We start from the raw sequence: 24,048 nt of genomic DNA, 5'->3' as shown, positions 1-24,048 counted from the left end.
CTCAAAGCCTTCTCTGCCAATCTGACTACCCCAATCTACATGATGGTTAAAGTCACCTGTGGTTAATGGATTGTTTTTGTTACACGCTCTCGTCATCTCCCAATGTATTCTCTGTCTCACTGTATATCTACTGTTAGGGGTCCTACAGACTACTTCTACCTGTGTCTTATTTATCCTTTTATTTCTTACCTCCAACCCATATGGATTCTGTGTCCTCCAATACAAGATTATTTCTTGGTATCGCACTTATTCCAACACTATGACCCCTCACTCTTTCCTTCCTGGTTGTCATCTGGAAAAGTTATTTAGCCTGAATATTTATTTCCCAGGTTTGATCCCGTATGTTTCCACAATAGTGATGAGGTCATACTTATTAATCTGTATTTGTGCGGTTAATTCATTTATTTAATTCCAAATACAGCATACATTCAAGTAAAGAGCTATTAATTTTGCCTTTTTATCATTTTCTCTCTTTTGATCCTATTTACTGCTTTTTTTCTCTATCTTTCTGTAGACTGTCCCTTCCTGACCCACTCTGAGTATCATTATCCATGATAATTATTCGCCTTGCAGTGTTGCTGTATCCTCTTGCTGAGTAAGTGTACATTTCCTCTCAACAAACCCTTCTCCCTTTTGACTAGTGAAAGCTCTCTCCTCAGCTAATTTGATTTGCCAGTACACTGGTCCCAGCGTGATTCAAGTGAATTCCATCTCATTAGAACAGTTCCTCCTTATTTTAAGATTAGATTAGATAGATTAAGATCAGATTCCCTACAGTGTGGAAACAGGCCCTTTGGCCCAACAAGTCCATACTGCCCTTTGGAGCTTCCCAATCACACCCATCCCCCTATAACCCACACACCCCTGAACACTGTGGGCAATTTAGCATGGCCAATCCACCTAGCCTGCACATCTTTGGACTGTGGGAGGAAACCGGAGCACCCAGAGAAATCCCATGCAGACATGGGGAGAAAGTGCAAACTCCACACAGACAGTTACCCAAGGCTGGAATCGAACCCGTGTCCCTGGCGGTGTGAGGCTGCAGTGCTAACCACTGAGCCACCGTGCCACCCAATACATAATACAGGTGCCATTGCCCACAAACTGAAACTTATCTCACCCATACCAATTTTTTCGCATGCATTTAACCCATTAAGTTTATTTACCTTATGCCAGTTTCCCCATAATCCAAAAATTACACAGGACCTGAATTAGGCCATTCAGCCCATCGTGTCTGCTCCTCCGTTCAATCCTGGTTGCTATATTTCTCAAACCCATTTTCCTGCCATCTCCCTGTATCCCCTGATCCTCTTACCAATTAAGAACCTATCTTTCACTGTTTAAACATACTCAATGACTTGGCCTGGACTCCAAAGCCTTAAGTTCAGGCAAGAACTCAGCTAGACTGAGAACCTACACTGGGAAACCTTTACGGATTAAGGGTACAATGTGGGTTCTGGTCTCTTATGAGAAGCAACTGGTTCAGTTACCACTCAATTGTTGTAAAAGGTTCAGGCCCTAGCTTGATGGGGTGAAGTTGGTTGAGAAAGATTCACCTGGATTGGCTCTACATTTCTCCATTAGAAACCGGCTGCCTGAGTGAAGCCCTAATTGAATAGCCAGAAGATTTTCAGGAAGGTCTAGGAACAATCGGATGAGCTAAGGCCACCTTACGTATTGACCAGGAAGTGATTCTGCAAGGCCCACCAGGTGCCATTTGCGTTATGGGCAAAAGTACAGGCAGCAATTAGAAGGCTGGAAAGTGAAGGAATCATCAAACTAGTTCAGTTTCTGAAATAGGTAGCACCAGTCATACTGTGTGTGAAGCCCGAGAGGTCATTTCGCCTTTACAGCAATTTTAAACAAACGGTAAACCACTTTTTGCAGCTGGATAAATATCCAATCCCACTGCATATTAATGCAAAGCTGGCGGGGGGAATGTTGTCCGTCATGAAACTAGACATGAGCCATGCGTACTTGTAATTGCGGTTAGATGAGTATTCCAATAGTATGCTACAATTAAAATCCATAAGGGCATGTACCAATATACAAGACTGCCACTTTGGTTATCATCAGCCTGTGCAACCTTTCAGTGGACTGATGGTGAACATTTCACAAGGTCTATCCCAGGTCGCCATTTATTTAGATGATCTGCTGAAAACAGGGAAAACCAATAAGGAGCACTAGAGAACTTGGGTATAGTCCTTAGATGTTTTCTCAGGCAGATACATGCCTTAGAAGAGAAAAAACATGTGTTCCATACATGCCAAATGACCTACTTGGACTGCAGTGTTGTGAAGACCGGGTTACACCTGTTGGAAGATAAAGTGAGGGTTACCAAAGGAACCCTAGTTCCCTTACCTATGCTGGAGTTTAGGTCTTTCCTTAGACTGGTGAACTATTGTGGAAAGTTCACACATTACTTGGCCTTCATCCTGGCATCTTTGCATGAACACTTAAAGAAGCTTTGGAAATGGTGACATAGTTGAGCTATGGCCTTCAGGGAAGTAAAGAGAAATCTATCATCCTCTAAGGTGTTGGGACGCTATGATCCAAATGAGATCTGGTATTGACATGTGATGCCTCCCTGTACAGAGTAATATTAGCTCATAGGAGGCCCAATGGAGAGGAACGCTGAATAGTGTATGCACCCAGGACTTTGCGTACTGCAGTGCATAAATACACCCAAATTGAGGAGGAAGATTTGGTGGTAATATTTGGAGGTAGGAAGTTCCACCAATACCTTTACCAGTACCTCAAATTTGTAATAATGATGGTTCGCAAACTCCTGCTAGGTCTACTTAAAATGAACATGGTGGTGCTGCCCATAGTGTAAGGCCAACTTCAGTGGTGGGTTCTAATACTAAGTGCATACAATTACAAGTTGGAATACTGTTCGGGAAGCTAAGAAACAAATGTGGCAGCATTGAGCCACCTCATGCTGGCAGATACACCACTGGTAGTACTGCAACTGGAAAAGTCTATTATGGTTTTACATCTTCTGGACACAGCTAACAATATCAGACTGTGAATGTGGAGAGATCTAGTCTTTGCAAAACTGAAACGGGTGGGTGGTGATGGGGGAGACTAATGGGACATCACAAGCATAATGGAAAACTGTTTGGACTCAGAGACTAGATCACAGTCGAAGATGGCTTATTATAATGAGGAGCAAGAGTGATTGTCCTGAGCAAAGATTGCTGTCAGATACTGGCTGTACTCCACCTCAGTCATCCCGGGTTTCCAAAATGAAGATGATGGTGAAAAGTTGTGTCGGTGGCCAAAATTGCAGTCATAACAGTGTTGGTGGGGCAGTGCCCAGAGTGCCAACAAGGATAATAATGATAACCAGCAGCTCCCCACATTTGTGGGAATGGGCAAATAAACCTGGACTTGGTTACATGTTGATTATGCAGATCCTTTCATGGGCTAAATGTTCTTAGCCATTGTGGACTCCCACTCAAAATGGCCAGACGTGCATAGAGTTCATTTGAAAAACATGGGAATGATGATAGAAAAACCGTGCACATCTTTTGCAATACATGGACTGTTGGTTGTGTTGGTCACTGATAATAGGCCATCATTTACCAACAGGTATTTACAACAGTACTTCCTAAAGTCAAATGGTATTTGACATGTAAAGAGAGAGCCATACCATCCACCATCCAATGGTCTGAGAGGAAGAGTAGTCCAAACTTTGAAGGCAGGCTTAAAGAGACAGCCTACAGCCTCACTTGATACCAAACTGTCCTGGTTCCTATTTGAATATAGATACACCCATTATGCTACTACAAAGATAGCTCCAGCAGAACTAATGAGGACAAGACCCTGCACTGTGTTCAAACTGATCTTCCCGGATCTGGGGCGAGAGTAAATTGGCATTGGGAATACCAATGCTAGATACAAGACTGCACTAAGTGAAAGAGATAGTTTACTTCAGGGGATGAAGTTTAGTGTAGGAACTGTGGGAATGGCCCTGCATAGGTATGAGACATGGTAGACGTGAGGCCAGGTCCAGTTACATATAAAGTTTGAATAAGTACAACGGTTCTAAACAAGTATATGGACCATCTGAAAGCTGCAAACTTGCAAACGGTATGGTGTAAACCATGCCCAACTCCTCAACTGCCTTTCCAACTGTTCCAGAATCCGTGGGTTGTCCCTCTCTGTCAAGCATTGAAGAAGATATATTGGAATCTGAAATGGACAAGGTGGATGTTACTGCCTCGATGCATTTGCTGCCTGAAGAGGAGAATGAATTTCTTCCCAGATGCTCCACGCACAGGAGGCAAGTTACTGTGTATTACATGCTGCCCATATCTGAGGAACCTGAACTGATTCTAAAATGCTCCAGGAAAAGTTGCACAAAACCAGAACTGGCCTATGCCTTTGGATTCAGAGGAGGAAGTATGCCTTATACTTTATTAAACAACTTTTTTTACTTTCTTGCTTCCTACTGCCCTCAAAAATCTGCCTCACAGTGCCAGGGACCCCGGTTCAATTCTACCTTAGGGGGACTGACGGTGTAGAATTTGCACATTCTCCCTGTTTCCACATGGGTTTCCTCCCACAGTCCAAAGATGTGCAGGTTGGGTGAATTGGCTGAGCTAAATTGCCCACAGTGTCCAGGGATGAGCAGGCTAGGTGATTAGCCATGAGAAATGCGCGGTTACGTGGATAGAGAAGTCGGGACGGGCGGGCGGGGATAGGTCTGTGTAGGATGCTGTAATGAGGGTCCTGTGGACTCGATGGGCCAAATGACCTGCCTCCACACTGTAGGGATTCTATGGTTCTAACTTATGATCTATGGACATGAACGTCAAGATCCCTCTGCTCCTGTGTATTTCCAAGGGCTCTGCCATTCAGCGTGTACTCTTTGTTTCCGATACAGAAGTGTTTGATAACAGTTGTTGACCGGATGGGCCTTTTCCCACGCTATTAAAACTGACTGTACGACTCACGCCACACGTATATATGCGGTGACTGAGATACTATAATCTCACTTGCCTGCGGAAGTAACTTTAATTAAATAAAAGCTCTGTTCTTGCTCTCACAACCCATTTGAGATTTAAAGGTTCGAAAAAAATGTTTTCTTCATATCCTGAGTATGTGATCTTCGTCCACACAGGATTTACTTGGCCCCTGAGAGAGTGGGTGTTTAGTTTTTGTGGTAGCTCCTTGGACTGGATTAACATTTGCAGGGATCACCATCACCACACAGAATCATTGACAAACGCATTCCTGTTTTTGTTTGGGTGTTGTTGTGCTTTTAGTTTTTTACTTTTTGTACCAGTAGATGTCACTTCGAGCGGCGGTTATTTTCTCTGGCACTGAAAGATGACCGAAACCTGGGAAACAGGAGAAGGAGATAAGAAAGTGTGGAGCTGGATGAACGAACAGCGTTAACACTCTTAGGGGAACATTTTAGTTTTTGTTTTTCACTGTAAAGTAATTAACTATCAAACACTGTCTTACGCTTTAATTGATTAAGCTACAACGTGGACGACTTTTACTTATAAAAATTCCAACTGTTAAACTGAATTTTTAAAAAAGCTCACTCGATTAAGCTTAGAAAATTTGCAAACATTCATGTGAACTCTCAATGTCCTATTAACAACATTTTAACTTCTGGACAGCAGCTACACAAATTTCAGCTCTGCGCGGTCGTTGCATCAGGTTTATATCCTTGGGTTGTTTTCTTTTGACTTTCGATTCCATTCTTTTTCTGCCACTCGTTTCCGTTTTTTTGTTGTTCACAACCTAGTTCCCTGTTTGCATCCGTGTAGGTACCCCCCGCGAGGGGCGGGGGCGGTAGTTCGCAGACATGGTGCTCTTTGCAACTCCAGAATACGGTGGACAGCATAGGCGAGTGAATGACACAAGACTCGCCCAAAGTGAACTAGCAACTTCAAAGCCGCTCAGACACCACACCAGCTTCATCTGTCTCCAGTGACTCACTCCATAGTACAGGACCGATCTAAAAACACTGCAACTGGTTTCATTTGTCAACCCACGGTACAGATGGCCGTGGCATTGTACAGATCATACACCTTTTCAAGGGAGATCGATCGTATATGTTAAGCAAGCCATCGGACGACAAGCCTGAACATTTCAGAATTAAAGACTAAAATAAGATATCTTATAGATTTAGCAAGGCGGTGGAAATGGCTGGTGATTGATTCCACGTTTGCAACCTCTTTCTCCAATAGGGCTTCCTAGACAAGCCGGCTCCCCAACAACCGGATTATCTCTACTCTTCCCCCGCTCCGTGTCCGATCAAACAGGAGACTCAAAAGTGAATCTGCATCACTTTTTTTTCGGAATTTTTTTCCGGAACAGATAGTGGTGGCTGTGGCTGGAAAGGCTGGTGCTTTGGCGATAACAACTTCTCCCATCTCTATCTGGCAGTGCCTTTACGACCTAAGACTGTTTGCACCCGACTCCAGACTGAGACTGCCCAACACCGAGGGCTGGACCTGTGACGCCGCAGCTCGTCTTCTGACGCCCTTCCGATAATGTAATTTTAAACAGCGGTGTGAGGAGCTGAAGATGGGGGGCAGTCATTCTCACAAAACTCCGGTTTTTGATGAGAACGAGGACGGTAAGTGTATTCAACATTAAACTTTGGAATCATATTTAGTTTGAAGTGGAATTGTGAAAATGTTCAGTCTCCTTCAATATAGGGTTAACATTTGGAGTCAATGCTGCAAATAGATTTTTAATGTGTTCTGAAACTATTCAAAACAAACCTGATCAACTGTCCTTATGAAATAAGGAGCAATGTGAAGATGATCATCATGCTTGGCAGAGAAAGTGGGAAATAAAAAAATTCATAATTTTAGACAAGGAAACTGGAACATTGATAGTAACTTTGGCAGACCGTTCCTCTTACAGTCTGTAGAACCTAAAATACCCTGCAATGTGTTTGCATCATTTCTTTCCTTTAATCAGAGTAAACAATTCCTGTCCCATTATCTTGGGACGTGTCCTATATATCTGTTAAATGTTTCTGGTTTATCTGCGGTGAGGCAAACAAACCAGGTGTTCTAAGTTCTTTATTTTAAGAAATAATTTCAGAAATATATATTGTTTTTCATGAGAGTTGTGCCAACTTACTGGTGGCCCCTCAGATGCCTTCACATATTCTAGTTGTGTTCAGGCAGGCTGGTTGACTAAGGACGGTACCGTAGTCAATTCCGAACCTGCTCTTACTGTACGCTTTGTGTCATTATCAGAGATGCATGAACCTTGGAAAGAAAGGGCAGATTCAAGCTTTTTGAGAAGCAAGTTGATTGGTGTGGACAACAATAATGTAGACTTAGAGCATTCCCGTGCTTTTTCTTGGAGTCCTTGCTACCTTTTTGCCGGAGGCTATAGCTTAAGGTTTACCGCTCCACATCAAGCATGATGGACGGGAGACTTTCGACTCATTGTATACAATCAGTATATCTCAAAGATTTATAGATTAATAATCAACTTGCTTCATAACGTTATGATTGCATCTTTCATTTTCTGAGGAATAGGAGCTGATGTGGCCTGTTCAACGCTTTTAGCCCATTCAGCAAAATCTTTTGTGGTATTTTAACTCCATTCATAGAATACGGAAATGTTTCTATTTTGGCAAAGATCGGAACAGCACCAGGAAGTTGGGAGCCAACTAACAGCAAAATACTGTGGATATTGGCAATCTGAAGTAAAACAAAACAAAAAAACTGCAGAAACTCAGCAGGTCTGGCAGCATCCGTGGAGAGAAAAAAGAGCTAATGTTTTGAGTCTAATATGACTCAATTCATTAATTTAAGAATTAAGAAGCCTCTTCCACATAACCATAACATTATTAGCTCCATCATGCCTCAGAACAGCTGCTACTGAGCCCCTCACTCGTACCTTTTTACTCCTAAGGTAAACTATACCGATTTATCACCTGAAACACTGCATAAAACTTGAATACCAGTGAAGCTTTGGACGTATCCTAACATGCACAAAAACTGCTCACCCATCTCGCCTGCGCTCATTAGCTGAAATTTGTTCTGTGTAGTGATGTATGATTTTTGAGTTCTCATCCTTGTTTTCAAAATTCCTCCGCAGAAGAGTCATGTTGGAGTCGAAGTGTTAACGCTGTTTCCCTCTCCAAAGGTTCTGTTTTTGTTTCAGTCGAATGATAAGGATCTGGCTATGTTGGAAGTTGGGAAGAAGTTAAGTTGAAGAATTGGGAGAAACCTGCAGAGGGGAATTTTGGGTCAAAAGAGGGAGTTCGGAAGAGACTGCTACAGCCTCAGCCGGCCCAGAGAAGGTGCAACTGAGCTTTACAATGATGATACGAGGACTGAGAGCTCGCACTTATCAGGAAAACTGAATAGCTGAGGCGCAATCTCTAGAAAGTTGAGGGCGAACTCAGAGACCGTCAAGAATATAAAAAGATTTTATAGGATAGAGAAAGATATGTTGCACCTTTTGGGCAAAACTAGTAGAGGTAAATATATAATAAAAAAACTCGAGGGTGGTTAAAATAGGAAATTTATTACTACATTGTGTAGCTGAGTGCATTATATTGATATGTTGAAGGAGAGATTAGTTCAACATGATGAAGAACGGAATGGAAGGTTGTGTAATGGAGTTCAGATAAAGAGGTGATGTGGAGGTGCTGGTATTGGACCGGGGTGGAAAAAGTCGGAAATCATGCAACCAGGTTGCAGTCCAACGGGTTTATTTTGAGATCAAAGGCACTTGGAGTGCTGCTCCGACGTCAGGTGAAGTGCTTCACCTGAGGAAGGAGCAGCGCTTAGAAAGCTTGTGATTTCAAATAAACCTGTTGGACAATAATCTGATGTCATGTGACTCCAGATAAAGCGGGTTCGTGGGGAGCAGAAACATTGTCACAAGCTAGTTTTTTAAAATTGAATGTGCAGTCCTATATATATTAGAGACAAAGTTTTTATGGCTTTCCCCGATGCAACTTGTCTCTACACAGAAACAAAATGTATTGCTCCGTATGGTATAAATATTTTACCCTGATATATTCCTCTGTTATTGAATGAAAGTGAGATATTTAAAACAAAACTGCATTTACAATTACCTCACTCCCCTGACTTGCTAAGGATTTCACATCTTTTTATAGTGACCATAGCTTTTAAAGTTAAAGCAAGCTATTTTTAATGGTTTGCATTCTATGTATATTAAAATAGTACAAGGCTATATGAGTACACACATACATTTATGATAGTACTTTTTAGAAAAAACATTACTAAGGAACTTCATAAGACTGTTATATAAAATGTGACACCTAGCCTTGTAAGGAAAAATTAGGTGAGGTTACAAAAAGTATAATCAAACTGTCTGGTTTTAAGGACCATCATAAAGGAGGATAGAGAGTTGGAAAAGTTTAGGCAAGAGATTTCAGAGCCAAGGAACTAGACAACTGAAGTTCTGGCTGTCAACTTAATCCAGGATATGCAAGAAGCTGAAATTGCTGGAGGACACAGAAGTTGAAGGGTTATAGGGCTGGAAGAGAATTCAAAGGTAGTGAGGGATGTGTCAATGGAAGAATTAGGAAACAAAAAGGAGAATTCAAAAACAAGACATTGCTGGACTGAATTAGTGTAGGTTATTAAACGCAGGGATGCTGGATGAGTAGATGTTTTTGCTGAAGTTAGGATATATCCAGCAAAAATTTAGATATACTTGAGTTTTATGGACTGTATAAGGTGTTAGGTTGTGCAGAAGAGTATTGGAATAATTCAGCCTGAAGTAGGAACAGTATGAGTGAGGGTTTCAGCAGCAGATATGCTGAGGCATGATGAATGTAGGCAATGTTATGGGTATGTGGGACAGGCTGTGGTGTTCAAATGATGAATGTAATGCTTAATCTTTCCACAGCACCAAATGATGCTTAAAGAAAGGTTAGAACAAGCTCACTTAACAATTCTTGGGCTACCAATAAATTCAGGGATATTCTTATTTCAGTAGGCTGTCCGCGTCTCCTGATGAATCATTATGGGGAGGAAATATTATTTTAGCTGTCATACAATTTTATTGTTTTGCATGGCTTGCTTGCAATGGAAAATAATGACATACATGTCAGAAATGACCAATAAATTCAAGAAGGATTTCAGGAAAAAAGTCTTTATCAAGAAAGCAGTTAGAAAGTGAAACTGAGTTGAATCATATGAGCATGTTTGTGACAAAACTAGATAAAGAGGAAGGAAGGCATAGGTTGTTTGATAAAGTCAGATGATACAGGGTAGTAGGAAACTAGTAAAAAAGACATTGCCTGAACTGAATATGATGTAATTTCTTTTATTCTTTGATTGGACACGGGCATCACTGGCCAGGCCAGCATTTATTAGTATCCATATTTGCACAGAGGGCTGTTAAGTGTCAACCATATTGCTGTGGGTCTGTAGTCGTGTGTAGGCCAAACCAGGTAAGGATGACAGTTTCTTTCCTTATAAGATATTATTGAACCAGATGTATTTTTCCCAACAAGGGTTTCAAAATCATCATTAGACTTTTAGTTACATATATTTGTTGAATTTAAATTCCAGCCCTGGCTGGATGCAAACCTGTGCTGAGTTTTTGTATTAATAGTCTAGTGATAATATCACTAGGCAATCACCTCCCTGGAAGTGATACCTGATACCTAATAATAGGTGATATGTATTTATTTGCTTTAAGTTCATCTGGCTGGCCACGGCCTGCTCAGAACAGAGTAGTAAACGTCACTGCATCACAATTGCTGCAGAACTTCATTCACTGTTTATAGACACCACTTCGATTTTCCTCAAATAAATCTTGGCTGTGTCAGATGTTCTATGAACATATAATCATAGAATCCCTACAATGTGGAAACAGGCCCTGTGGCCCAACAAGTCCACACTGACCCACAGAGCATCCCACCCTGACCCATCATCCTATAAACCCATTTAATCTACACATCCTGAACACTCCGGCAATTTAGCATTGCCAATTCACCTAGCCTGCACATCTTTGGACTGTGGGAGGAAACCCACGCAGACAAGGGGAGAACATGCAAACTCCACACATAAGTCGCCCAAGGATGGAATCAAACCTGGGTCTCTGGTGCTGTGAGGTAGCAGTGCTAACCACTGAGCTACCATGCCGTCCTGTGAGAAGCCTAGGCTCATCTGGGAGTTGGACCCAGGACCTCTCGCATGATAAATGCAATAAAAGAAAACTGTGTAACCCCAAGTCTCTGTGTACCCTCTTGTCCCCATGTAATTCTCCTGTAAAATGCATTATCAAAGTCTTTTGTGATTTATACAAAATGCAATAAACTGCCAATGTTTTATATTTCTTAAATGTGGATGTTGGCTACCTATTAGATCTCTGCATTAAAACTGAATTAATGAGGTTTGATTAATCTTTTTAATCTGTTTCAAAGCAATAACTTGCTTACATGGCATTTTTTCAATACATATTCAAGAAGTTAATTCAGTAATCTTGTTAAAATATCACTCCATTTTATGAGTTGTCAACAGAGTGTAGGCTCATCTATTCTAGTTATTCCATTCAGGCACAAAGTACAATGTTGTTGACAGTGTGCAGGAGAAGAATGTAAGACCTAAAAGAATGGGACATTATTTCTCCCTTTTATTCTTCTCTAACACTATGGTGCTAACTCATGCTGGGGTGCTTGCAGCTTTCCCATTCTAGTCACTGGCTATTCTTCATGTAGCAGCTTGAGGCTCAGGTGACAGCATCAAAGCTGGAGTTGATTCTGATATGCATATTTCCAACAGGAATCTGTTGGTACAAGCAGAAATGTGAATCCTATTTATTTGGGAAATGGAAAATGCATAAAGCTGTATTAGAAAATACTGTTATGAGTTTGGGACCTACCACAAGGAGATCTCCTCTGCTGTAACTAATCTGGAATTGATAGTCACAAACAATGGGTGCCTGAAAAATGAATTAATTCCCACTGAACCACCATGCCACCCCAAATGGCCAATTTAGCTATGGCTAGACCCTTACCATCACCCTAGTGGAGTCAACTCATAACAACTCTTCTTCCTCTTGTGTGCTTGTCGTGGAGGAAACATTTTCTCACATTGTATTTGTATCTATTATTGTATTCTGAATTTAGAAAATGTTGTCTCCGAGTTCATGGTGGTCATGTGCCAGATGTTAACCCTTTGCTAAAAGCATCTTTTAAGAGAAATCCAGTATTGAACTGGAACCTGAAATTTACCAGTTTCGGTGACCTGAAACGTTAACTCTGTTTTCTCCTCCACAGATGCTGCCAGACCTGCTGAGCTTTTCTAGCAACTTTGTTTTTGTTCGTGAAATGTATGCATTGTATGGTAGCATAGTAGTTCAGTGGTTAGCTCTGCTGCCTCACAGCGTCAGGGACCTGGGTTTGATTCTAGCCTTGGGTAACTGTCCGTGTGGGGTTTGTACATTCTACCTCCAGATGCTTCATTTTCCTCCCACAGTCCAAAGAAGTGCAGGCAAGGTGGATTAATCGTGCTAAATTGCCCCTGGTGTCCAGGGATGTGCAGGCTAGGTGGATTAGCCATGGGGAAACGTGGGATTAGGGCAATTTAAATTGAGGGGTGGAAGATATAGGACAGATGTCAGAGGTAGTTTCTTTACTCAGAGAGTAGTAAGGGCATGGAACGCTTTGCCTGGAATGGTAGTTGATTCGCCAACTTTAGGTCCATTTAAGTCGTCATTGGACAAGCATATGGACGTACATGGAATAGTGTAGGTTAGATGGGCTTGAGATTGGTATGACAAGTCGGCACAACGTTGAGGGCCGAAGGGCCTGTACTGTGCTGTAATGTTCTATGTTCTATGTTCTAATAGGTTTGGAGTTTAGGCTGGTTGGGATGTTCTTCAGATGGTCAGTGTGTACTTGATGGACCAAATTGCTTGCTTCCACACTGTAACAGTTCTATATTGCCCCACAAACCACACCAGATAAAGGAGCAGTTAATCTGATTTCTAGCATCGTTAGTTGAAAGAAGAATGACAGCTCATACACTGGGAGGAATTCCTGCTTCTCTGTGAATAATAATTAAAATATGGCTTCATTAAGGTCAATTTGCTTCATACTGCTAAGCAGCCAAAATCTTGGTGTGTGCCTCTTCCAAAAGATAGCAACCGTAACAAACTCTGTATTTCATGAGGTTATGTTTTTGGAGAAGGACTTGATGTCCTGACTTTCTGATTCAGAGGTGATAGTGTTGCCACCTGAGGCGGGCTGCATATAAAAGATCCTAACTCCTTGTGCCTTTCTTTCGGAAAGTAGTTTACATGGCATTTTTCAATGAAAGGACAGTTTGATGTCATCACTGTTTTATTCTACTTCTGATTTATAGATTTATTAGTGGCTCCTTTGGACAATAAACTAGACAATTATTTCATCAATGTACTAATGAGGAATGGAGACCAAGTCTACTTACCAGTGTTTGTTATGAGTTGACTCCACTAGGGTGATGGTAAGGGTCTAGCCATAGCTAAATTGGCCATTTGGGGTGGCATGGTGGTTCAGTGTTTAGCACAGCTGTCTTACAGTGCCAGGGACCTGGGCTCGACTCTAACCATGGGTGACTGTCTATGTGGAGTTTGAACGTTCTCCCCGTGTCTGTTTCCTCCAGGTGCTCCAGTTGCTTCCCACGTCCAAAGATGTGCAGGTTAGGTGGATTTGCCATGCTAAATTGCCCATAGTGCCCTGGGATCTGTCGGTAAAATGGATTAGTCATGAGAAATGCAGAATTACAGGGAATAAGGTTAGGGTGGGATACTCTTTGGAGAGTCAGTGTGGACTCGACAGACTGAAGGGTCTGCTTCTGTTCCGTAGAGATTCTATTAGCGTCAGCTTTGATAAACTAGATTGGGCTAAATTCATTCCAATTTTTCTCTGCTGGTTTCTTTTTCAGAAAGGTGTGTGTAAATGAGTGTTGTGTATAGAATTCTGCTGATAGTGATAACATCAAATAGAGTGCCACTTTGCGAAGACAGAGGAGAGGCATAACCAAGAATATGGAGGAAGGCATAATCAGTGATATTTCTAAAATTCTAAAAATAGTTCGATAAATCTGCAATCTAATTTTAAAAGATTGTGGAATAATCTTGCTGTATACATTATTTACATAGTTTATATAGTCATAGAGATATACAACACAGAGACATACCCTTTGGTCCAATTTGTCCATGCCGACCAGATGTCCTCAATAAATCTAGTCCCATTTCCCAGCATTTGGCCTGCATCCCTCTGAACCCTTCCTATTCATAGATGCATCCAGATGCCTTTTAAATGTACTAATTGTACCAGTCTCCACCCTTCCTCTGGCACCTCATTCCATACATGCACCACCTTCTGCTGAAAATGTCCCCTTGATTCCTTTTAAATCTTTCCCCTCTCATCTTCAACCTATGCTCTCTATTTTTGACATCCCCATCCTGGAGAAAAGACCTTGTCTATTTACCCTATCCATGCCTCTCATAATTTTATAAACCTCGATAAGGTCACCCCTCAGCCTCTGACATTCCAAGGAAAATAGCCTCAGACTATTCAGCCTTTGCCTATAACTCAAACCCTTCAATCTTAGCAACATCCTTGTAAACCTTTTCTGAAACCTGTCAAGTTTTATAACATTTTTCCTGTAGCAGGGAGACCAGAATTGCATGCAGTATTCCAATAGTGGCCTAACCAATGTTCTGTACAGCCACAACATGACCTCCCAATAAAGACAAGTATACCAAACGCCTTCTTCACTATCCTATCTACCTGGACTCCACTTTCAAGGAACTGTGAACCTGCACTCCAATGCCTCTCTATTCAGCAACACTCCCCAGGACCTTACCATTATGTGTCTAAGCCCTGCCCTGATTTACCTTTACAAAATGCAGCACTCACATTTATCTAAATTAAACTCCATCTGCCACTCCTCAGCCTGTTGGCCAATCTGATCAAGATCCTGTTATGCTCTGAGGCAACCTTCTTTGCTATCCACTACGTGTCTAATTTTAGTGTCATCTGCAAACTTACTAGCCACACGTCCTATGTTCATATCCAAATCATTTATATAAATGACAAAAAGCAGTGGATCCAGCACTAATCCTTGTGGCATGCTGTGTGGCATATTAAGTCTTGCTGGGACTATTTTTATTCCAAATATTTTGCAACCTGTATCCTTGAGTCCATAGTTTATGTGTTTTTTTTTGGAGTCACTGGCCTCCAATTTGAAAAGCAACCCTCCACCATCACCCTCTGCCTTCTACCTTTGAGCCAATTCTGTATCAAAATGTCTAGTTCTCCCTGTTTTTTGTTGTGCTCTAACCTTGCTAGCCAGGCTACCATGAGGAAACTTTTTGAATGCCTTACTGAAGTCCATATAGATCATGTATACTGTTCTGTCCTCATCAATCCTCTTTGTTACTTCTTCAAAAAACTCAATCAAGTTTGTGAGACACAATTTCCCACGCACAAAGCCAAGTTAACTTTCCCTCGCTTTTCCACATACATGTAAACCATGTCTTTAAGAATTCCCTCCAACTTGCCCACCACTGATATCACGCTCACCAGTCTATAGCTCCCTGGCTTTTCCATATCACCCTTCTTAAATAGTGGTGCCATGTTAGCAAACCTCCAGCCTTCTGGCACCTCACCTGTGGCTGTCGATGATAAAGTTGATTTAGCTAGGGGCTCAGCTTCCCACAGAGTTCTAGAGTACACCTGATCCGGTCCTGGGGATTTATCTGCCTTTATGCAGTTTAAGACGTCCAGCGCCTTCTCCTCTGTAACATGGACATTTTTCAAGATGTTGCTATTTATATCCCCACATTCACTATCTTCCATATCCTTCTCCACAGTAAACACTGATGCAAAATACTTGTTTAGTGTCTCCCCCAACTCCTGCTGTTCCACACATAGGCAGTTTTGTTAATCTTTAAGGGGCCCTATTCTCTCCCAAGTTTTGTCCTTAATATACTTGTATAATCCCTTTGGAACCTCCTTAAGCCTATTTGCCAAAGCTAATTCATGTCCCCATTTTGCCCTCCTGACTTCCCTCTTCAGTATACTGACTGCCTTTATACTGTTCTGGGGAATCACTCCATTTCTGCTGTCTAAACTGAACTATGCTTCCTTGTTATTCTTAACCAAACATCAATTTCTCTAATCATCCAACATTCCCTACACCTACCAGCCTTGCCCTTCACCCTAACAGTAACATACTGCCTCTGGACTCTCGTTATCTCATCTTTGAAGGCTTCCCATTTTCCAGCCATTCTTTTCCCTGCGAACATCTGTCCCCAGTCAAGTTTTGAAAGTTCTTGCCTAATATCATCAAAATTGGCCTTCCTCCAATTTAGAACTTAAGGTACAGTCTATCCTTTACCGTAACTATTTGCAAACTAATAGAACTATTGGATCATAAATAATAATTTACAAAGTACACATCAAAAATGCTTAAACCATGTAGAGAGATGTTCCATAAAGTAGAATCTCTATTTTTCAACAAATAGTGAAGAGTCATTTTCTTTGAATATAGAAGTTGTGTGTGTTTATCTGGGGTGGGGTTGTTGATGTGGAGATAGAGAAAGAAGCAAAGAATGGAAAAATGCTGGCAACCACTGTTCACAGTCTCCAAACCTGAATTCATGGGCCCGCTTGATCACCTCCCAAAAACAAATATGAGATATGTTTGGATAATTTCCATCAACTAACTATCCTGTTGAATTGAGAATGTAATCTGTGAAAGAACAATCAATAGCTGGATTTTTAAACGTACAATTGAATTTCTACAAAAGCTGTGGTAGAATGAGACTGTCAATGCAAACAACTGCTGGTAAGTGGGGTGACGAGTTTGATGGATGCTTCTGTGTGCAGGTATTGTGCCCTCAAGTTGCTCTGCCTGGGCCTTCACCGAAGTAAGTTTAAAGGTATGTCTCATTCAGATGTGCTATGTGCAATCCAAATGGAATTACAAGTGCTGTAAAGAGATGGTGAAAGCCCGAATGAGTTGACTCTCATTCCAGAATGTTTGAAGTTTAGGTACAAATCCAATTAAAATGTCCTGTTTTCCAGATCTAGTTCTCCTAACCAGAGTGTTAGTTCAATTTTGTTGTTTTCTGAAAGTCAACTGGTGAAGTATGAATCACCTTATATGTTGTAATTAAGGTAACAGAGATATGACATACTTTAGCTGAGCTATAAATTGCTTGACAGATGATTCTGCTGGGGTGATTGAAGCAAATAAACTGCTTCTGTCTGAACGTATCTCTGAACATATTGCAATGACATTGGAATTACACATCTCTTCCTTTGAGATTTTCCTGTGCATGATTGATGTCTGTAATGACAATGTTGAAAAAATGAAATCTTTTTATTTAAATCTTTCATCACAGTCAGGAGGCTTCAGGCCAATCAACATCCAGCAACCTCCTCTGTAAACTCTGACATTTTGACAACAATTACAAATTCTACCACAGCAACTGAGACAATCTGCAACATTCTAAAACATTCAACAATGTTCTAAATCAAACAATCCACAACATTCCAAAGCAAAAATCAATTCATCCTATTTCCCAATGTTAATAGATCTTTTAAACTTATAAACTTAAACTCTTCAAATGTCTTGCCCTAAGAGTTCTGTGGAGTTGATTCTACTATTGGTGCTATGAAAATTTACCCCCAACCTTCGGAGGCAGATGATTCTGTGAGCCAGTAGGTTTTCTTTTGTGGTCCACACGGTGTCCACCATTGATATGGACACATGCAGCTGCATCTTCTGCATGCACTCAAATATGTGAACATTTCTGATGCGACACCAGGCTACTGAAACTGGGCGGCACAGGTCATGACTATACTTAATAAAGACTGCAAGATCTGAAGATGCTGGAAATCAGAAACAACAACAGATATTGCTGGAAAAACGCAGCAAGTCTGACAGCATAAAAAACAACTACTTTCTAGCTAACATCAGTTCTGAGGAAGGGTCACTGGACCTAAAATATCTCCATAGATGCTGCCAGATCTGTTGAGCTTTTCTAGCAAGTTATGTTTTTGTTTATGGCTATACCTAGCTAGTCTACTCTCTATTTTACTAAAATGAAATGGAGTGCAGAACTGCTAAGTCTTGGTGTAGCATTACTTAAAAGAATGGAACTATTTTTATTCCAAATATTTTACAACCTGTATCCTTGAGTCCATAGTTTATGTGTTTTTTTAGCATCTGGTATTATACTTCAACTGCTTTATCAGGCTTGCAGTATTACAGCAATGGATTATTGCTGTAGAATGTGACCACTGGAAAGATCATGAAACCTTTAATGAGATGCAATGGCCAAAGAGATTTATTTGCCTTATACAGAAATAAGGTGTGGTGTGTTCTGAAGCACTAACACATTCTTTTGAGAGACTGAAACAAATTGCACTTTGTTTTTAATACTAATGCTTTGTCTCAAAAATGCACATGGTGTGTTATTTTTAACAGCTGCACCCCCAAACACTATCAATACATAACAGTGCATGTTGCCACAGTGAATTCCTCGTGACAGCATTAGGCAGCTTAAATTTATCTGCTGTCAATCCCGCAATTGTCTTATATTGTTTTAAAACTTTGCCTTATTGTAAAAATTTCAAAGGCATTGTTAAAGAGTTCCGAATCATCCCTAACAGTGAAATGTGAACCACACTGACACATTGTATGTATCATCATAATCATACCAGAGTAAAGAGTCCTAATTGCTACTAAACAGCGGCAGGAGTTCCAAATAATACTGTTAAGCAGCTCAGTTAGTAGGATTTTTGTCGTAAAGTTGTGGTCTTGAGCCCCTACTCCAGATACTTGAACAAAGTAAGAAGCAGTACAGAGAAGGATTCTTCCCTCCTTTCAAAAAGTAGTCATTATTTCACATTCTTGGCAGGAGTAAATTATTGAGTGAACAGAATTATAGTGAAAGAAACTGCAGAAAGAAGTCTTGCAATGGGGCAAAACACTGGCAAGATAGAATGCAGCATGGAAAAGTAGATAAACATTCAATTCCATTAATCTATATGGCATATTTCTGAGTTACAAAAAGCAAAACAAAATTGAAACTATACACAGAAAGTGAATTCCCAAGCCAGAAGCTAGAAAACCCCAGGAGTACCTGTATTGTATGGGTGAAGAACACTAATGAATGAATAGGGTGATTTTTGGCATGTGACCAATTTCTATCTAATTGCCTTAATTTAGGAGGTGTAATGAAGCTCTTGTGTACTTGTGGTAATACATTCAAAATGATTGAAAATTTCTGGCTGCTGCCTCTGATGCCTCACAAATTGGTTGCTGCAGGCTGACGAAACAATTGAATGAGCTATAATTACTGACTACGCCCATTAATTAATCACCGTTTGTGTCTTATTTAGCCGTCCTTCACTCTTATTACAACATGACCTATTATTCATGAACAAAGATGCCTTTCTTTGAAAGGACTTGCATTTTTATCTGATGTGAGATTCCATCTATTTTTATATCAATCCCTAAACTTAAGAGAAACTTTGGAGCCCCTGATACTCGAAGATTATTACAGTCTTCTGCAGAATTTTCTCCAATCAATGCCTGCTTAGATTTATGGTTAGGTTCACACATTGAAAATGGATGTCTCAAATTTATGTCAGCAATGAATAGTATTGCATTTTACTGTGCTGCGTCTAAAGTATTGGATAAAATTCTGCAAGTATGAAAATATCTAGTTATCAATATTTTCGCTTGGGAAGTGTGTCAAGTTATGCTTGCTACAAATCAGCTGATCTTCCAATTTAGTGTAAACTGTTCTACAGTTTATATGCAAAATGGTTTTTACAGCAGCGCTTTAGGGCTAGTACCGCCAATTTCACTTTATGTTAGTATGAGAGATTACACCAAATCTGCCCTCTCAGGTTTACATAGTGTATCCTATAACATAATTTTGAAGAAGAGCAAGGGGGTTCTCCCAGATGTCCTGCTTAGTATCCATTCCTCAACAACATCACGTAAACTATTTGTTGGCTCTTACTATGCACAAATTTGATTGCCTTGTTTCCTACATCATGCTTCAAAACTACAGCATTCATTGTAAAGTGCTTTTGTCATGTCCTGACCAACATAAGAAATTTAATAAAAAAGGAACAGTAGTCAAACAATCCGCACATTTTAAGAAGCTTTTTAAAGTCATAACTGTACTTTTTTTATGATACAGTTCCTCATTCGCACTTCTACTTCTGTGAACAGGCCACATTCATAAACTATTTCTGCTCTCCACTGTTAAGTTCGTGCATGGGATAAACCATTTTCACATCTGACTATAGGAACCTTAACATTCGTTTAAAAATCGCTTACTTAGTATTATTTTCATCAGAGCTCAGGAGGTTGAGAGTTCAAACCCCAATCTAAGACTTAACATTCCAATGCATTCCTGATGTAACTGTTGTAATAATGAGACATTACCCTTGTGCCATTTATATAAGCTATTCCATAAATGACTGCTGCTCTTAAATGGAGATATCACGAGATTCTGTTATACATACTTTATCATTAGTATAAATTTGAGGGCTAGGTTATGATTGAAAATATCTGACTAATGCCTTTTACTAAGTCAGATCATTGAGATCAGAAAACACAACTCATTGCATTCAATAGGTTATGAGATATCCATGTAGTAACAAGTATTTTGTGTATTTTGTGACGCACCATGTGGATACCATATGTCATTGCATACTGTGCACATGTGAATTCATCTCCTGTCATTTAGTGTAGGCTGCTAGCATTTTTATGCATGTCTTTGATGTCTTACCTATAAACTTTATTGCAAAATGAAATTATCTAGACTTGAGTCAAGTGAAAATCGTCATGGACTGGAGTCCATCAAGCAATTGGCATTCCCTTTTTCATACTACTCTTGCAGTGTTAAGAGTGGCTTAATGCATCTCTGTCTTTGTGAAATCTATTTTAATCTAAGAACTCTACCTTCTTGTTCTGATAGTAAACTGGAAGGATTTCAAAAGGTCATGAGGAGCAGGACAAGCTGCTGGGAGATGGAGGAGAAAGTGGACAGGTAGAAGCGTTCTCAGCAGGAGCCTGTATCCGTAGAAGAACTGAAAGTAGCAATTCTCTTAGCTCAACTTCAGTGAAGACCCGTACTTGCCAACCTTGTTTCACAAAAGCGTGATGACTGAAACCCGCTGCAGTCAAAACTACAGCCTCACAGGTCAAGGAGAGCACAGTGTGGTCTGAGGGCTGCAAGTGTAAGGGTGAAGATGTCTCTGATTCTTCCTTGTCATTTATCTCTATTTTCACTGACTAGGGACTTACTAATTATTGGGTATCTGAAATATAAATGCATTGGTGTGTACTGAAAAGAGGAAGTAAGAAGCATGTACTTCCAAATAGTGCCATGACTCATAGAGAACAGACCCTTTCAGGCCAACTCATTCATGCTGAACAAGTTTCCCAAATTAAACTAATCCCATTTGCCTGCATATGGCTGATATACCCCCAAACCTTTTCTGTTCATGTACCTGTCCAAATGTCTTTTAAATGTTATAACTGTGCGTGCATCTACCACTTCTACTGTCAATTTGTTCCACGTATGAACCACCTGCTGTGTGAAAAAAGTTGCCCCTCAGTCCCCTTTTAAATCTTTCTTCTGTCATCTTGAAAATATGCCCCTAGTTTTGAACTCACCCATTCTAGAGAAAAGACCTTTGCTATTCATCTTATCTATGCTCCTCATGATTTTACAAGCCTCTATAAGGTCATCCCTCAACCTCCTATACGCCGGTGAAAAAAGCTCGGGCCTATCCAGCCTCTCCTTATAACTCAAACCCTCTGGTCCTGGTAAATCCTTTCTGAACCTGCTCTAATTTAATAATATAATTCCTCTTGCAGGGCAACTAGAGCTGCACACAGTATTCCAAAAGTAGCCAGAAGACATTGGGAAATGAGAGAGAAATGGGATGACAGGAAGAGAATTAAGTAGTCCAATACCCTTCTCTTCTGTCCTTTTAGCACAGCTGGTGACCATAGGCTCAATGATTTTTCCTTCCATTATGTCCATTATTATTTCCTCCGTGGAGGGTAAAACATGCAGGCATGCTTGTATTCTTTCAGTTGTTTTTTTAACCATTGCATATGGTTATTCACCATCATGTCCTGCAAGGAAGAGGAAAATCTGTCTGTGAGTGTACAGAATATGTGATGACTGTCAATGTTAAATAGCTGCTAGTGTGTACAAGCTTTGAGTTGTGAGAGGAATATTTGCAAAAACTGCAAAGTAGTGAATATGAATTAAGGTGTTGAGTGCTGATTGATGGATTTCTGATAGAATTAGTGATGGGAAAGTCATGAATTGAATTCAGTGGCTGAGACGAGTGGTGCAATCGAAAGGATATACCATTTGAAGCACCATGTAAGATTATTAATATTTTTCCTACAGTGTATACATATTCTTGAAGAAATAATGTTGCATTGATGTCCATTACTAACTCTACCCACTGCCTCCTAAATATCTAGTCTGAAGAGACTCCTGCCAAAATCTGAACACAAGATGCGTCCTTTCCTTTCACCTCTTCTACATCTCCAGTGCACTAAGAAAATCTCTGGGCTGTGTCCCTTGCATGTTCAGCTGTTGCTGAAAGAATCACAGTCAAGATTGTCATTTGACAATGCTCTAACCACATCCTGTAGTCATAATGCAGCCTCCCTTTGAAGTGGTGTAGGCTGTCTTTATGTGGTAGTAGAAAAAATATCGGACCACCTATCGGTATGTACAGCTAATGTTTTTGTCATTTACTGGTGTATTGGTAATATCACAGGTCCAAGAATTCAAGCTTATGCTTTAAGGACCTGATTTCAAGTCGCCCCACAGCAGCTAATGAAATTTAGTTTTAGATATAAGGTTATGAAGGGCATGGATACATTGAAAGCAGCTATTTCCCTTTGGTTAAGGGTTAATAACAAGGGGACACAATTTCACCATGAAAGGTGGGAGATTTAGAGGGAACTTGAGAAAGATCTATTCAACCATATATGGAATGCTCTGCCCCAGAAGGCAGTGGAGGCCAAGTCTCTGGATACTTTCAAGAAAGAGATAGATAGAGCTCTTAAAGATAGTGGAATCAAGGGTTATGGGGATAAGGCAGGAACAGGATACTGATTGTGGATGATCAGCCATGATCATAATGAATAGTGGTGCTGGCTCGAAGGGCTGAATGGCCTACTCCTGCACCTATTGTCTATTGCCTATTGTCTATTGTCAACCAGAAGGTGGTAGAGGTCTGGAATACATTGCCTGGAAGTATAATTGGTGCAGTTAAACTCACAAACATTAAAAAGTATTTGGATGAGCACTTGATGTGCCATAACATCCAAGGCTATCGGTCTGGTGTTGGAAAGTTGGACTAGTATGGATTTGGTGTATTTTTGGCTATACAGACTCGCTGAGAAAGGGATTTCTTCTATACTGTATGATTATATAAATTATACGTATTTAATTGAAAGTTAGCCTCAGTAATGATGAACATGAAGCTATCATCGTGAAATAACATCTGGTTCACCATGTCCTTTATGGAAGCAAGTTTGTTGTCTTTACTTGGTCTGGCCTATGTGTCTCTCCAAATCCACTACAGCATAGTTCTGTCTTAATTGCCTTCTGAAATTGCTTAATAAGCCGCTCAGCAGAGTGCAGTTAAGGTTGAGTAACAAATACTGGTTCACAAGAGAGAATTAAAAAACATAGTGTAGGTGGTCTTGGCTACACACAGCAAATAACACAAATTTACTGTAATGTCCAGATTCTTAATGAAAAAGCATCGGATAAAGAACCATTATAATCACTATGTCTGTTTTTAGGGATTATTCAGTTTGTTGGCCGTCTGAGCAATGGGTATGACAGGGTTGACTTTGTCTTTCAACATCAGTATTTAAGAACTTGGTGGCGCAAAATCCTGATTACAAAACTCACGCTCAACTTGTCCAGTGTAGATGTAGATCAGTCAAAAATCATGAGCACTTTGTTCTAAATTTTGCAATTCATAGAGGACCTCTGAACCATAAC

At 40.5% G+C, this 24,048-nt stretch overlaps 1 protein-coding gene across 2 annotated transcripts in view; it reads left to right on the top strand.

The window, feature by feature from the left end:
* The first annotated feature begins 5,785 nt into the window (after positions 1–5,785).
* The window catches only part of LOC125458523 (serine/threonine-protein kinase 32A-like), a 286,051-nt gene continuing 267,788 nt past the window's right edge, over positions 5,786–24,048 (top strand). For both annotated transcript variants that reach the window (XM_048543865.1, XM_048543864.1), the window contains exon 1: positions 5,786–6,601. In XM_048543865.1, the coding sequence (XP_048399822.1) occupies positions 6,550–6,601 (52 nt within the window). In that variant the 5' untranslated portion in view covers positions 5,786–6,549. The remainder of the gene's footprint in view (positions 6,602–24,048) is intronic.

This window comes from Stegostoma tigrinum, chromosome 13 (assembly GCF_030684315.1).
Source record: "Stegostoma tigrinum isolate sSteTig4 chromosome 13, sSteTig4.hap1, whole genome shotgun sequence".
In the NCBI taxonomy this organism is placed as follows: Eukaryota; Metazoa; Chordata; class Chondrichthyes; order Orectolobiformes; family Stegostomatidae; genus Stegostoma; species Stegostoma tigrinum.
The sequence above is the reverse complement of the archived record's forward strand: the minus strand, read 5'-3'. Positions and strand labels throughout refer to the sequence as shown.